Raw genomic sequence first — 16,228 nt, forward strand, 5'->3', positions numbered from 1 at the left:
CGTCCTGTGTACTGTGCACCTTACTGCTGATTGGCTACAAGGTTGATTTGGTACTCGCCCCGACTTTGTCTAAACAAGCGGTCTTTAACATTTTTACAATTTTTGATTTCCAACACGGGAACTATTTAATAACTGTTTAAAACCCATTTTCCTTGGAAACTAACAATTTTGGTTGGACCTCACAATGTGATATCAGTCATGCTTACAGTGTTTAGCTAATATGCATAAAATAAAAAAATATATAAACACAGCTACACATACACAACGTTGACTGATTTTCTCTGTGTGGGAGAGAGAGAAACAGGGCCACTATAATCAAAATCATAATCATGTTTGTGTACATCTTGGTGCTTCAATACAACACAAAAACATCTTTATTGCTCCATAACCACGACGAGAAAAGCTCCACGCGAAACAATAAACATAAATGACATCAATACAGAAATGATGTTTTGTTTTTTAACAAAAGGCCAGCGCTGGCGATAACTCAGTGTGACAGAAAGTGTGCGAGCGCGCTGGAGAAATGAACAAAGAATTTCCTCAAGCTGCGTCCGCACAGCTAGACCATTACGCCTAACAGAATGTAAATCACTTTTAATTAGCACTCGGAAAGCATTCGGTCACGCACTGAACGCTGGGAAGGACACGTGCGACACAGGAAGCGTGAAGCGGCTGACCGTATAGTAATTTAAGAACTCATTCTATCAGCCAATAGATGTGTGCATTTAAGAAAGCGCAGAGAGAGATAGAGTCCAGTTGATTTTCGGTGGAGCGTAAAACCAGAGTACCCACAAAGCATGACTGCCAGCCATAACATGCCACCGCATGAATTCAAATATCCCATAAGCCGTGGATTTTTATCAAATGGCACAAGCAATGTTTAGGGGGAAATATATCATGACATTCAAGAAAACTCCATCTGAGGTGAAAATTTAGTCTGTGGAAAAGATTACAGGTGGGAGGCGCTGGTTTGATGGTGTCTGGCTGGTTTACCAGTATACCAATGCTGTTCAACAGTACAACTTGAGCTTGTGATGCTGAACAAATGTTTTTTGGTCTTAAGGGTTAAGCTAGTATAGCCTCTGGATAAAAGGTTGGTGGATGCATGTAAACACGTGATGCTGGTCGTACCTGAAAGGTATGGGGTGTATCATCCACGCAGTACACTCGAATGCTATAGTTGAGAAAGTTTGGTTCCATGTTTCCAAACGCAGCCAGTCGGATTCTCTTCCCGGCTGCCTGAGTGAGGGCCTCTCCCACTAAAGCGTAACACCCTGGTGTCTCGACCAACAGGTGGCAGCACTGAGTGTCCAACAGGCAGTAACAACAGGTGCTCTCCGCTTCCACAGCCATTATCTCCTATCAAACACACAGAAACATGAGACGCATTTGAAATAGTGTAAATCATTGTGTTTATACAGTAAACAAAAGCAAAATAGCAAATGCATATGTAATAAGAGACAACTTTGACATAATAAAATCAGTGGCTATAATATAAAATATTATAGGGAAAGGTCACACAAAAATAAAAAAAAATTCTCATAGTTTATTCACCCATTTAAAACCCCGTCTGAATTTATTGATTCTGTGTAACACAAAAGAAGATCTTTGAGAAATGTCTCAAAAAATAGTTTTGTTTTCATACAATGTTTTAACTATCCCTTTAAGGGACGCACAATATTTTTGCTTTAAGGTAAAGGACGTGTGGAACTATCCATATAAGCAAAATTTCTGTAAAAAAGTTGTTTGCAATATCTTTATTTTAAAAATGAAGGTAGTAAAGATGTTTGTGTGTTAAATGTATGTAAATTATATGATTCACATAGTAAACATGCGATATTATGATAGCAAGGGACCCATAAACAAAGGATCGGCTGACTGTTTTCGAACCAAACATACTGAGAAAATGTAGTAAATTAATCTTTTCTACGATCCATCTCCCTAAAGCCTCTTTCAGACAGCCATTGCCTTTTTAACTGTGTGTCTCTTGCCATGAGATCATTTGAAGCTGTTTCTAGCTTTGGTTGTAACAGTTTGAACAAACCCTCCAGGAACTGATGAGATGGATAACGTAAGCTCCACTGCTTTACTGCTATTGGTAGTCGCTTGCGAATGTCACTCATTTGTGTAAAGTTAAACAATTCTCAGATTTTGTCGCTTGACTCTCCTCGCTGGACACACCCATGTCCTGTTGCCAACGGTCACTGTCGCTAATGTCTCCTGAAGTCGCCGCTCTCCATTAAAATGAAAGAGATCGCTACTCACTGGCAGTCTGATGGGGGGTTACAGTCCAAATAACAATTTCTAACTTGGCAACCCAGAGCTTTTCACACTCCGCCTTACAATCAAACTCCATGGTCAGCAGAAAAGTCAAACTGCACACTGTAAAAAGGTGAAGATCTTTAGCTGAAATTATGCTTCCCGTTTCTTTATAGTGCTACAGATGGAAGCACAGCTTGAATATTATTATATGCATCTGGTATTTGAATGTCAGGAACAGTGGGTGTGTAGCGGCCGGCAGGTATTCAGAGTCCACGGTCTCTATTTCTCTGGCTCAATATAGCAGAAGCGAAGCATAACTTTGCCCCCTGGAGCGACCCACAGTATCCGCAATACTAGACCGCTTGATATTTCAGAAAGAACCGGGCCATCACATGGGAAGCATTGTCTATTACCAACAAATCAGTTGGTGCACATTAAAATACTCTTTCTGTATCTCTCTCACACACACACAATTGCACGAAAACAGTTTTATCCCAATTCCTTTTGGGACATCACTTGTTGCCTGTCTCGCACTTGCTCTCGCATTACGCCTGCGAGGAAAAAAGCTCATTATGTCGAACGCAACCGTCAGAGGTCTGTAGGTCTTTAACACGGTCTCAAAATGACTCACTTTCACAGGAAGACAAATATTTGATGGGTATTGCAATGTGTCTTTGAATTAGAGCGTCTGCGTTTGATTATAGTCTGCAGAAATGTCAGGTCGCACACATGCGTATGTACGCGCACTCAGCTACACCAATACAAACAGAGATTTGCCCTAGGGTCAGGACAATAAGCTCCAACGCAACCTTGATGACGTTATGACCCTTGAAGAGAATCTAACTCTTATAAAGGAAATCAAAATATAAAGACGTGAAAGAAAGGACAGTGTTTATAGAAAAAGAACAAAGCGTTCTGAGGAAAGTGCATCTACAGAAGTAGACGTGTGGGAAGTTCAGTCTACAATGAGAGAACATGCGTATGCGGATTTATATATAGAGTTCAGGTAACCTTCAACATCTATATTCAATATGAAACCTATGTTCTTTATAGTCACAAGTGTCCTTTGTCTTCGATTTTTATTCCGATTCAGCTTGTGAAGAACTTACACTCATTAAAGACGCTTTTCCAGTTTGAAGTTTGATTCTGAAGAATCAGTTTTCAGCTCTTGCTATAAAACCACAACGTATTGATGAACGCCATTGGCCTGAAGTTAACTTTCGGTCTGTTTTTGGATGTAATGTAACAATTTATTCTGTGTTGAATTTATATTAATATTCATGTATATTGATTCTATATTGCAGTGGTTTGCAACAGGGGGGGCCCAGCTGACATTCAAGGGGGCCTCAAGACGATCTTATTCGGCCATTTTAATAGTTAATAAACGTTTTTCCAGTTAATATTAAGCTCTAAAATATTTTATTGGGTAGGAAATTTGAGGTTTTGTGAGTGGGAGGGGGGCTTTTGAATATTGTTTAATGCAATGGGGGGCCTTGGAGTCAAAAAGATTGAGAAACCCTTGCTTTATATTCATTGTATTAAATTCATTAATTCAGCTAGCTGAATTTGGGTTTGGAACATAATTATCATTTATGGCTGAACTTCTTTACAGATATGATGTGGTGAACAAAAGCTTCCAGGTTCGAGATGTGTAAGGGGTTGTCCTGAAGCTTTTAGCATTGGGCTGCGCTCCAGGGGGGCGTCCTTGTTACCTACAGTACATGGTTAAATAAACAATACTCTAAGGTCATGCGTATGAAAAGCGCCGTTCGGTCACAATGATCTATGTGTACTCTGTGCTCTCTTACCTCCCAGCTGTTGTCCTGGGTTTGTCTCTTGAGCTTAATACTCCAGTCTTCAGAACTCACATCTGCACAGTGGGCTATCGTCAAGGCAACAGGGCAGGAAAGAGTCAGGCCAGGTGGGCCGTATGTTACCTCTGGACTCAGAAGAATCTCCTGACCTTCATCAGACAAAGAACTGAAGAGAAAGACAGTGAATAATTTAATAGGGCTTAAAAAAAGAAGGCTATTTGCTTTGTAATTTGTATTGTGACACCGCTAATACTGGTGGCTCATGATGATTAATCGCTTGTTTTTCCTTATTTCTAAGTGGATAAAAGGGTCGGTTAAATAAATAAATGTAAAAATGTAATGCTTCCGATTCACTTAACCAGCACAAGAGGTAAAAGACGGAAAGATATTAACGCACACGTACACAAACACGCACAGCAAACAGCATAAAACACTCTTGAGGGGGGAATTCAGTCAGAATGAATAATTGTGTCAATTATGTTGTTGTCTGCATTGTTGTAGCACTTGATTTACTTAAGAAATTATACAAATCCGATGCAACACACAGGACTGCAAAATGAATGCAGGTCCCACGTTTTATCACAAAGTTGATCCTGAACCACACCCTACTGAAACATTTTTTAGCTGGTCAACCAGGCTGGTTTTAGAGAAGTTTGGGAAATTTTGCTGGTTTTAGTTGGACAGACGGGAACCCACCAGGTTAACCAGACTGGAAGACCAGCTTGTCCGGCCTGACCAGCTTTGCCAGGCTTAGTGGACCAGCTACTTCCGTCTTAAACCAGCTAAGACCAGCATGTTTCCAGTAAAATGTCAATGTAAAGGTGTCACCCCTGAATGTTATCTGAAGTGATTACATTTTTTTTAAACATTGCCCACTATGAACAAAAACAGACTAAGTAACCTTGCGTGCAGCGCTCAAGGGAAATCTTTGCTCAATATGTGCCTCAGTGTCAAAACAAGAGCATCGATTTGTGCCCGAAGATGCTAATGTTGAAATTAGTTGAGTTAATAAAGATGGCAGCCAGCCACTGAGATAGCTGAACAGACAGGTTGATCTGTCAATGAAAACATGCCGAGTAGCCGCACAGCGGTCCCGAGAAACTCAAACGCAACAGATAAGCCTGCAGACTCAGCGCTAATACAGATATATTGTACTTTGTGATAGAAGAGGTGATTCCAGGGGGCAGCTGAACTTGATTGGGTGTGTGTGTGTGTGTGTGTGTGAGTTCAATGGGTCGATGGTGTTGTTTGAAGTGCTTTCTGAGGAGCCTGGTGACATATTGAGACAGTTTGGATGTGTTAGCGTCGATCGATATGACTGCTGTGGATCCTCAACAAGGATTAGTCATCTGCAGCAGGAAGAGATCAGACTGGGCTAGGCAGAACCGGCGAGAACTAACACATTGACACAGCAGATTACATGAACCAGACACCTGCTGTCAAAAAAACATGATGATTTACAATTTATGCTCGATGCACTGGGCACAGATTTAAACTAGATTTTCGTTTTAAGCTTTCTGAGGAAAATGTGGTATAGTGATGCACTGCAATGCGTTGGGGCATTGCCATGCATTTTGCTTTGTAGTTTTCTGAGCAGTTTTTATTTACAGTGTTTGCTTTTTAGGGGGTTATGGGTGTTTGGTATGTGTCTGCTAGTCAATACAGTCTATAATAGTTAAAGACAGTTTAATCCAGGTGTTCTCAACCTTTTTGACTGAATAATATTCAAAGGTCCCCTCCTACTCACAAAAACTCAAAATAAAAATATTTTAGAGCTTGACGTTTAAATTTTATCAATAATAAAAATGGTCAAATAATAAGACATATCTTGGTTTTAAATTTTTTTATTTCGGTGCTCATTTTGTCTTCATTTTAAAATGAAAGTGAATACTTGACAGACAAATGAAAAAAAGTACACTAACCCTCTCTCTTCTCTCAACAGGTAGTGGTCTGGCTTTTGTTGAAACTAGTAACTTTGTATTAGCACCTATTGTACTATTGCTCTTGTATGACATATCGCTTATTGCTCCCCGAACTCTTTGTAAGTCGCTTTGGGTAAAAGCGGCTGCTAAATGGCTAAATGTAAATGTTAAAATATTGGTTGACCTTGTGGGCCAAGGCTCCCCTGTTAACCACTGCTTTAATCCATTCATGTAATTTTCATCAATTCTTTAGAAAAATTATAGTGAAACTGTTCATACAACACTTACATACAGTACATACATTTTGAACAAAAAACTAAGGAAATAGCGTTCAAAAAAGACTTTGTCCGAATGCTGCGCCCACTACTTTAAAACAGTTAAAACATGGAAAGTCATAAAAACTCATCAACGGCATTGAAGAGTAGTTTAAAAAATGACTGAAAATCTATACAATGGCAGGGAAAGAGTTAAGTATGGGCAACAAAAAATGGCACTCGCCATAGCAAGCACCACAAATAACGATGGCTCTACACACAAACACAAGCATGATGTTAAGTGCAATGTCGTAATTTTTCTTTTGCTTTTTACATTCATTCTAGGCAAGTGCATACTGATGCTGCGTCAGCCGTCCAATTACAGCAGCCGACACTGTACAGTGTCAACAGGACAGTCACTTAACACGCTTCTGAACAACTCTCTCACTTCGTTTGCAATCATTGTTTACATGTTGATTTATTTATATTGAGTAATTACCTGCTCCCTCCTCACACTCTCCACCTATTGGCTTTGCATCCCAACTCTTTTGTGTCTGAAAAAGCCAATTAACGCTGATGAAGCGACTAAGCGTCATTTTGGAGAGGAGACAGAATAAGTTTTCAGACATTTTACAGTCTAATGAAACGTTCACACACCCAAAACACATTAATGCTCACGCAGGTACATAAAATGCACATCAAAATAAACAAAATGTTGCTGAAACATCTGAAACGGCGACATACTGATGAAAAGTGATTAAAGGAACATCAATATTGATTTGTCTGTGGGAATATAAGTAACCGCACTATGCTTTTCATTTAAAGAGGCTTTTTTGATTACAGTGTTTTGGAGAGCTAATCATGATTCCGGTTCTTTGGTTCCCATCCACTTTCTTCCCTTTACAGGCTTAATATAAACCAAAACGGGTCCCCTGGGAAGCATCACAAGTGTCTTTATTGCATTCCGAGCCGCAGAGATTATGGCCTGATCAATATCAACAATAATCCCTCATAGATAAGACTTGTGGCCGGGAGACTTGGTTTAGGCGTTTGTCAGTAAAGCCCTGTATGTTGCATTGGAGAGACGTCAGCCTAATGTAAATGGTCATAGTAGGAGTTTCTGTATTTGATGCAATGTGGTCCACACCACAATAAACATCCGCAGAGAAAACGAAGAGACCATTGCAATATTACTTCCAGTTTTTCAAAATTTACTATTTATAGGAACAGTGTGTGTTTAAGTTAAATGATGAACAATATTTTCCCCCAAATTTAAAATAATTGTTTTTCTATTTACATTTATTTGTAGACAATAAAAAACTGGAGAAACAGGTCAAAATAACAGAAGAGATGCTCTTCAAATACTCCAAAGAAAACAAGTTCATATTCACTTTTAAGCAATACAACAGTAATATGTGTACATGTATTTAGGAAAATATCAAATATTATATTTCATGTGATAACCTTGATTCTTATGAGGTTTGATTTTGTTGAAATTCAACATACACTGTACTCGAATGGCCACAATACATCTAGAAATGCTGATTTGGAATGGTCTCTTAATTTTTCCCACAGCTGTAAGTGTATTACTGATACTGTCACTGTTTTTTTTAAAGGAATCAGCTTTTTTAATACTCTACATTAATATTCTGGAATGGAAATGATTTGTTGATGAACTGCAGCAGAGCATCGTATTATAAATGAGATGAATGATAATTTATCCATGAATTGATCTCACTTGGAATGCTAACCATTTTAAAAGTATCTCAACACATCCTTCTTTAAAAATGATATCCTTGTATGTGGTCAGGAATATTGAAATTGCTCACAGTTTGTATTATCTTCTTCATATTCCTAATTTACATCATCTACTTCACATATGCACTGTTGTGTGTAAACCATTGGCATTCACACAACATTCATAAATGCAACTGCAGCTTTGTCACTGCACACGCCCACATGATATCGCCAATGGGCATTGTCACTCACGTTGCCTAAAATCTCCGATCAATGTCAACAACGTGGACGTAAATGGTGCAGTGGTGCCCCGTTTAAATTGTCAGCTAGCTAGCAAGCATGAGTCCGCCCATTATTTATTTTCCCATGATTCATCAAATGTAAATAGGCACCTTTGATGCTGTGCTAATAACAACAGAAACACTTTGACGGTTGATTTATTGAAACTACAGTCTGCCGTGGTAACCAGAGAAACTGCAGCGTTCATTAATCAGATTGTACTTTCATTAACACATCCTGAATTATTTCCCAGCAATACAAATGGTCTGTGTGACATCCCAGTAAATCTGTGGGGAAACGTACAGAGGAGCTTTAAGTTCTGTAAACTCAGAGGTCTGAGCTTACTCAACCCTATCACGGCGAACAAATAAAAAGTCTCTGATTGATCTTTTTTCATGACTCTTCTCTCTATAGCCGCTATTATGAAGGCTCTGGAGATCATGAGGCTAAATTTAGGAGCTCCTGCGGATTGATTTCTGTCTCTCCTTCGCTTGCCCCCTCCACCTACTGTAGATGCTTTGTGGTCCGAATTCAGTGTTGTGGATTGAATTTCTTCCTGCCAGTCTCAACCAATGTCAAAAGATAGGCTTTGACTGACAGCTGGGCTTCGCATAGTTTGACTGACAGGTGGCTGCTCAGTGGCATGTTGGCCAGGAGATGGGGGAAGCAAACAGCTTTCGGCTTATCGTACGCTAGCAGGAAATTTCGTCTGTGGCTTGTTGAGATTGAAGTTTTCATCAAGCACCGGCGAAAGGACGCTGAGGAGTCTCGGTACACTCGTGACTCTTGATCTCCATCAGTCCCAGGAAGTCTAAAACAGCGGATGAGGATTGAGAAAGTGGAGAAGGTGTCTCTTTATAATTTTGGGTGATTTCTTTCATTTTCAACTTTAGTGTTTAAATACTGCAGTCGCTAAAGTTTGTAAGCACATTCTGATGGAATTATCTGAAGGGTTAATCCCAAAGTTAAGCAGCTCACAGAAACAAAGTAAATAACATTCTGTGAGATTATTTAATCCTTAAAGGTATAGTTTACCCAAAAATGGAAATTCTTTCAGTGTTTATTCCGCCTCGTGCAATCCAAACCTGTGTGATTTTCTTTCTTCTCCAAAACACAAAAGAAGATATTTGGAAGAATGTTGGTGCCCCAAAACATAGCATTTGCTCCATTGACATCCATTGTATGGACACAAAACCAAGAAGACATTTCTCAAAATATCTTCTTTTATGTTCTACAGCAGAGTCATATACAGTACAATAAATTATGATGACATTTAGTTTTTGGGTGAACTATCCCTTTAAGGACATTTAAATATTACAGCACTATTTTACTTTTACAAGACCATTATCAAGGGTACCTCTTTCTTTAAAATACTTGCTTATTTTCTGTTCCATTTGATAAAATAACAATAATAACGCAGTGTAACAAATATGTGTTTCCCCTAACCTTTTTTGTAGTTCTTTTACAATTCTGTTGTGCTAATTATTCTGGTAATCTTTATTTTCATGTAGCATCAATGTTTAAGTTTATATTTAGCTCAAGTAAATTGTGAGCTTATATCATTAATTACGATATATAGGTCTCTTGCAAATAAACAAAAACTGTACAAATTTTCACATATTTTAAATTTTACAATTTTTTCAATTGTCACTGTCAGAAAATTCAAGACATTTCTGTAGCACAGTGAAGGTGGGATGAAGTGATGATGGGTGACTGCGCCTGCAACTTTGTTCGTGTGGACAGGATAAGTCATAAAAGACAAAAACTATGTACACTTCTGAAGTTTTGGTGTATTTTTAGTAACTGTTATGTTAAACTGTTGTTTTGAGCTCAGCGTTATGCCAGTAACATGTCATTTCTGCGTACGAGTAACAATACCGAAATGTATAAATGTGTGAAAATAATTTTAGTTTTTTTGTTAGTACCGTCGATGGTAAGAAATGTAATATCCATATTCAGCATGTTAAACTTAATAAAAAAACATTAAAATTACATTGTGTAACACAATTACATTTTCCCATAAGTACGCAGAGCTATAAAATATGTTGAGAGTTGAAAAATGGTACTGGAGAAAACATACAAAATGGAATTGACTGACAAACAAAATGACAATGAATTGAAGGGGGGTGAAATCCCATTCCGGCTCAATCGAACACCTGCTTTGTTGTTCTGCCGCTTTACAGGCACCATCTTTTTTCCTCTTTGCGACAGGCTGGCACAGCTGGCTGATAACCTACTGGACTCAGCTGTGTTTAACCACTCACCCCGGCGTCGAGCAGCGCCGCTCTTGCACCAGGCCCGGAATACTAACGCTATGAAGGCATGCACCATTTTAAATGAGCCCCAGGGGATCCAGTCGCACCTAGCTGCCTTCAATATACAGAGCTGCCGCTGAAACTGCAAGCCTGCTCTGAAACATAATGCCCTCTCTCAGAGCGGAGAGCCGGAGACTGCGGGTAAGATTGAAGGTAAGGAAAGTGAAATGAGGTTAAGAAATAAATGTGTATGGAGAGAATATACCAGCGTGTGCTGTAAAAGTGTAGTTTACCCAAAAACGAAAACTCTAACATCATTTACACACCATGATGTTGTTCTTGAACTGTATTGCTTTTCTGTCCGTGGAACACAGAATGGGATTGTTTTTTTAGGATGCAATTATACTGAATGAGGTTTGAAGCTGTAAATGAAAAATGACACAGAAAGCAGCATAAAAGTGTCGTAAAAAAGTCAATCTCACGAATGTGGCAAGCAGGGCTAAAATGGAGAACACCTCCAAAAAATCTCATTTATACTCACTCGTGTTTTTATAAACCTACAGTAGGTTTCTTTTTTCTGTGGAACACAAAAGAAGATATTTTGACAAATTCTTCAGTGGTTTTGTGTCCATACAATCGAAGTCAATGGGTGTCAATGTTGTTTGGTTATCAATGTTCTTCGAAATACCTTATTTTGTGTTCTGCAGAAGACAAAAAGCCATTTAGTTTTGGAATGCCATTTGGTTTAGTTTAGTACCCATTTTTGGGTGAACTATCCTTAAAATGTTTCCCATACATTAAGCCACCATATGACTTCAGAAGACTTCATCTAGTTCACAGACAACTTGTATGACACTTCTATGGTGTGTTTGTGTCTTTTATAAATATGAAAACGCCAGTTGTCATTCATCGTGAGCAAATGGTGACCGATATTTTTTCGAAGTTGATAAATCCTAAAAGGTCAAGTGTAACCAATTTAGCGGCGTCTACTGGTGAGGTTGTACATTGCAACCAACAGCTCACTCCACACCTCCCTACACACCTCGCTTCCTTGCTGAAGGAGATAACGTATTTACGAAACGTGCTCTGTGGAGCAGTTTGTCCGTTTCGGGATACTGTAGCAACAACATGACGAATTCCATGCAAAGGAACCTGCGGTGTATGTACAAAGAAATAGCTTATCCTAAGGTAATAAAAACACAACGCTTCATTATGTAAGGTCTTTATACACCTCTGAAGACATTGTTATGTATATTATATTGCACCAACAGATCCTCAAAAAAAATACACATTGGACCTTTACCTAACTAAGCAAGACATGTTGTTCTGTTTGTGCCTGACAGAGAAAGAGTTGAATACGGCTTTTGTGTGTCAGTGTCTTGGACATATTACCTGGAGGCCTGCTGGGTAATGCTTATGTACAGTTCCCAGGTTGTGTCCTCTTCGATTGCGCCTTGTGGCACCAGCAAACTCACACCTGGCCAAAGATACGAGTCATAACACACAGATACACACACTCAAAACAAAACAATTTATATGATCCTACAACATGACTGAATGCGTCTTAGATGCTCAACTGAAACAAACAAAAGTTCCGTTTGGAAGCCTTAATTTCCCAGAAGCCCTTTCAGCTGAATGAATCCTTCGGTTCTGTCCTGGAATCATGAAACGACTGAGCGTTTTTCTTGAGGGATTCCTACATGACAGCATGTGCTCTTAAACCTCAATGTAAAACCTCCCTCATGAAAGATCGCGCACACACGGGCACCGGCTTAGTAAGGCGTGATAAGGTGCCGGCAGAACTGTTAGAGTCAGTATTCGGCTGTAAAGATCTTAAAAAGGGCTCAGCAAAAACTCCAGTATGCTTCAACGGATGCGCTAGCCTCTAACCTTTCTCACACTTTCACACGCTTCGGCCCGCTGTCAAGACTCTTTACTGCATGTGACATGATCAGAGGTGAGGAAAGAGCGAGAGTGTGTAAAGCCATGTTCATATTTGACAATGGCGCTTTTTTAGTAAAAAAAATGCTTGCAGAGTTGTGGTTGCAAATAGCAGCCCGTAATGTTCAAAGATAGCATTTGTGCACAAAGGCAGCTTAGAGAGACTTCATAGGCAGCGTAACGGAATTCTATTTGAGTTATAAACAGAGAGCTTATATAACCAATCACATATTTAAGAACTACAATACAAATTTCTCGCTAGAAATGCAATCAAAAGTTATTGAAAGTTAAAATTAAACTTCCAACAGGGGTTTCCACCGCCATTACATTTTTTGGAGTTTGATCCTTCTCTGCCAATCACGTTTCACGCATCTTGTTATGGAAACGACAGGTCTCTTTCATTAGTTAGCTGTGAAAAATATGCTTGACGTAGGGCTTTCTTATCAAAAAGTTTAACTTTTTTCAACCTCAGGGTCGAACGAGTGCTCAGGGCTTTTTTGAAAACATGGTTTCCTTCAAGTCAAGTGTGAACCTGGCCTAAAAGAGAGAGAGGGAGGGATAGACCCTGGAGATTTCTGAATCTATGCTGCTGGTCTATCTGCCTCTGTCAGCTGCTTGTACTCTCAGCTGCTGGGTGCTGTGCCCACAACCTCTTTAACACACAACACTGGAGATGGTACGTGCAAATCAGAAAGAGAAGCCAAGGGGATGTGGGGACAGAATAAAGGGAGATTTCATGTCTGTGGCATGCATGAGATCTCGGCCTCAGCTTCAAAACCTCAGATGCTGCAGCAAGGTTTGTTGTCACTTCTCATTTTGTGTCCTATCTGACTTCCTGTGTGATATCACAATATTTTTATTCGTCACATAGTTATAAAGAGAATTCATACCGCTGAATTCATAAGCTTATCATTGATCTTTGTACAGCATGTATAAAAATGTAGTCAGTCACCTGTATTAGGGACCACCAGTCGCCCACCACTGTGCCCGAACACCCCATTGGTCTTAAGCGGTCGTTTACACGTAGAGGACACCAGGGTTGGCTGGGCGGGGGTCAGCTGACTCCTCCCACCCAGCGTGCCCCCTCCCACTTCCTGCACCACGCCACGAGGAAAGGTTTGGGAAGGGGCTTTTGCGTGGTACTCCGCCCTCTCTGACACACCCAGGGACACCATGAACGAACTGTGAACTTTGACCTTGAGGTCAGGGAGGGGGTCAAACAGCGCAGGTTCAGGGATTAGCTCTTTCTCCATGGAGTCGGGAAAGCAGATGGGGCCGGTGTAAGTCCGTGACACGGTCAGATCGGGCTGCATGGAGGAGTTCATTAACAGAGGGTTACCTGGAAGACAAAGTGGGGAACAGCTTGAAACTTCATACTACGTACATGTACATGTACAACATAATCTAGAACAGTCTAGACACACGAACAACTGTAAGCCCATTGGTTATCGTTTCTGTAGGCCTATTATACACATAACATTTTGTCCAGGTAAGCAGATCTTAACGTAATATAAGCCTCCAAAATTCTGCTGAAAGCTTTCAGATTTCTGCTGAATTCATAAGATTATCATTGTTGTACACATCCTCCGCCCATTGCTTGTTTGTTTATTAAATAATTTAATATTTAGAGGACATTAAATATTGATCAAATATTCAATAATTCAATAATGCTTTCAGTTACCAATATTAGTGCAGCACTCTCAGCAACGTTTAACACATTTAAATTTCATTTCACAAATTGAGGGAGAAAATGTTCTAAAACAAGACTATGCAAGACCAACTGCTCTGTTTATTTCAGATTATCCAAACCATGGGGAAAGTATTGACTGGTTTGGCTTTGCAGTTAAAGTGTGCTGGTATGCTGTGAAAACACCAATAGGCGGTTTCATTGGATGCACACGCCTGGCCTGAAGTTGACATCTGGTGTGTGGAATTACAATAACAATTTATTTGATATTTACTTTATTCTAACATTAATGTATATTCATATTTTATTGTATAGTATTTGTATTAAATTAATTTTTTTGCGCAAGTCTACTGGAAGTTACAGTAAGTTTTGGCCACATAACGTTTATGTTGTTGCCGCTGAAACAATATGTGGACAAAAATAATATTTTATATAATATTTTTTGTATAAGTACTTCATTTTTAATGCAACCGACCTGAAAATCAAAAAAGTGTGATTAAATGTGATTAAATGTACATTTACGCATTTGGCATATGCTTCTATTTAACTGTACATTTCAATCACTTTAATTTGAATCAGTACATGTTGCTTGGGAATCAAGGCAAGTCCAAGCAAGTTTATTTACATAGCACATTTCATACACAAAGGTAATTTATTGTGCTCTTGATCTTTAAAACGTAAATGATTTAATATCACCCAAAAAAATAAAAAGCAACGTTTTTTTCATAAGTATAAGATGTTCTATCGGTAACAAAATTTACATGGTGTTGTTGTGTTATTCAAAACTTTGTCCAGGTATTTAAGATATACTGTATCTGATTCAGACATTAAGAAAACTTTAATCATATTTATGACTCATCAACTAAAAAGGCTTATGTTGTGTGCAGTCCTTATAAAATTGTCAGAATAATAAAAAAAGATTCATGTCTCTATCAAATGAACAATAAAGACAACACAGCAACATTATTTATGCTATCAAGATACAGTATAAGGATAACAACCAGCAGCTATTTCTGGAGTGTTAAATGATTCAACTACGCTTTTACCATGAGCTGTTGTGAGAGCTGTCACAGATCACAAAAATGTACCACATTCACAGACACGCAGAATCTTCAATCTGTTTTATTCATCAGAAAGCAATGGATGAACGAGCGCTCTTCCCTAAGAGAGGTGCCGCAAAAGGTGCGAAAGGGAGTCATTTTCTCCTTCTCAGATTGGACTGATGCCCCCATGGACAGACTGCAGAACGCACTCGAGGCCTTTCCCTCTGCACATCTATTCCAAATCCAAATGTGTGAAATCTGTCACGCAGGGCTAAAGGTTCCGATCTCCATGACAACAGTTGTGTTGCTTGAGTGTCTATCAAGGTCCTTCACTGCTGCGTGCGAATTGACAGCGCTGTCAAAAATCTGTCGCCGAGGCAAAGTGGCTATTGCAACCATATTTCAACGGTTTGCCGTGTTTTAAACACAGTGACAAATGAGACATTGTTTATTTTCAAATTCCATCTGTTCATCTATACGTCCATTTATTTTGAGGGTATATCTATTCTATCCATGATTATGTTTCATTGTTTTATTTAAAGCATTTGATGGATAAACTGAGCAATCCATCAACACTTAGGGTATAGTTCAGTGCTTTGAAACTTCACATAGACATCTGGTGATAGGTGTGTGTGTGTCTGTTGTGATGGTGGCGTTTAGTGGGCCGGGAAGAGTGATAGTACTGTGAACGGGCCCCATTACTGAAGCGACAAGCAAGAGAGAACTAGTGCTCTGCTCTCTCTGCACCCCTCAATCAACATCAATCTCTTTTTCTAGGGGCGTCAGATGGACCAAAGGAGAGGAGAAAGAGATGTGGAAAGTAAATCAACTGACGCCCTTTAGCTCAGGTTTAGAAGCGCAGAGAGACAAGAAAACATAGTTGAGTGTAGAATGTTCTACAGGAAGTTGAAGAATCTTATATGAGATCATTGTCGTGCCACCTGATGCTATTTTTCACAAATGTTTGTTTAATCACATTTACTTATCATACACAATCATATACAGCCATTCACTCATGCTTTTGTCATTTTAAA

At 39.3% G+C, this 16,228-nt stretch overlaps 1 protein-coding gene across 1 annotated transcript in view; it reads right to left on the reverse strand.

Moving 5' to 3' along the window:
• unc5da (unc-5 netrin receptor Da) overlaps positions 1–16,228 on the reverse strand; it is a gene marked incomplete at its 5' end in the record, with an annotated part of 63,684 nt that overhangs the window by 7,640 nt on the left and 39,816 nt on the right. The window contains 4 exons of the mRNA XM_079487034.1: positions 1,132–1,359; positions 4,071–4,242; positions 11,916–12,000; positions 13,417–13,803. Of these exons, the coding sequence (XP_079343160.1) occupies positions 1,132–1,359; positions 4,071–4,242; positions 11,916–12,000; positions 13,417–13,803 (872 nt within the window). The remainder of the gene's footprint in view (positions 1–1,131; positions 1,360–4,070; positions 4,243–11,915; positions 12,001–13,416; positions 13,804–16,228) is intronic.

This window comes from Barbatula barbatula (genome assembly GCF_947034865.1).
Source record: "Barbatula barbatula genome assembly, chromosome: 22".
Lineage (NCBI taxonomy): Eukaryota > Metazoa > Chordata > Actinopteri > Cypriniformes > Nemacheilidae > Barbatula > Barbatula barbatula.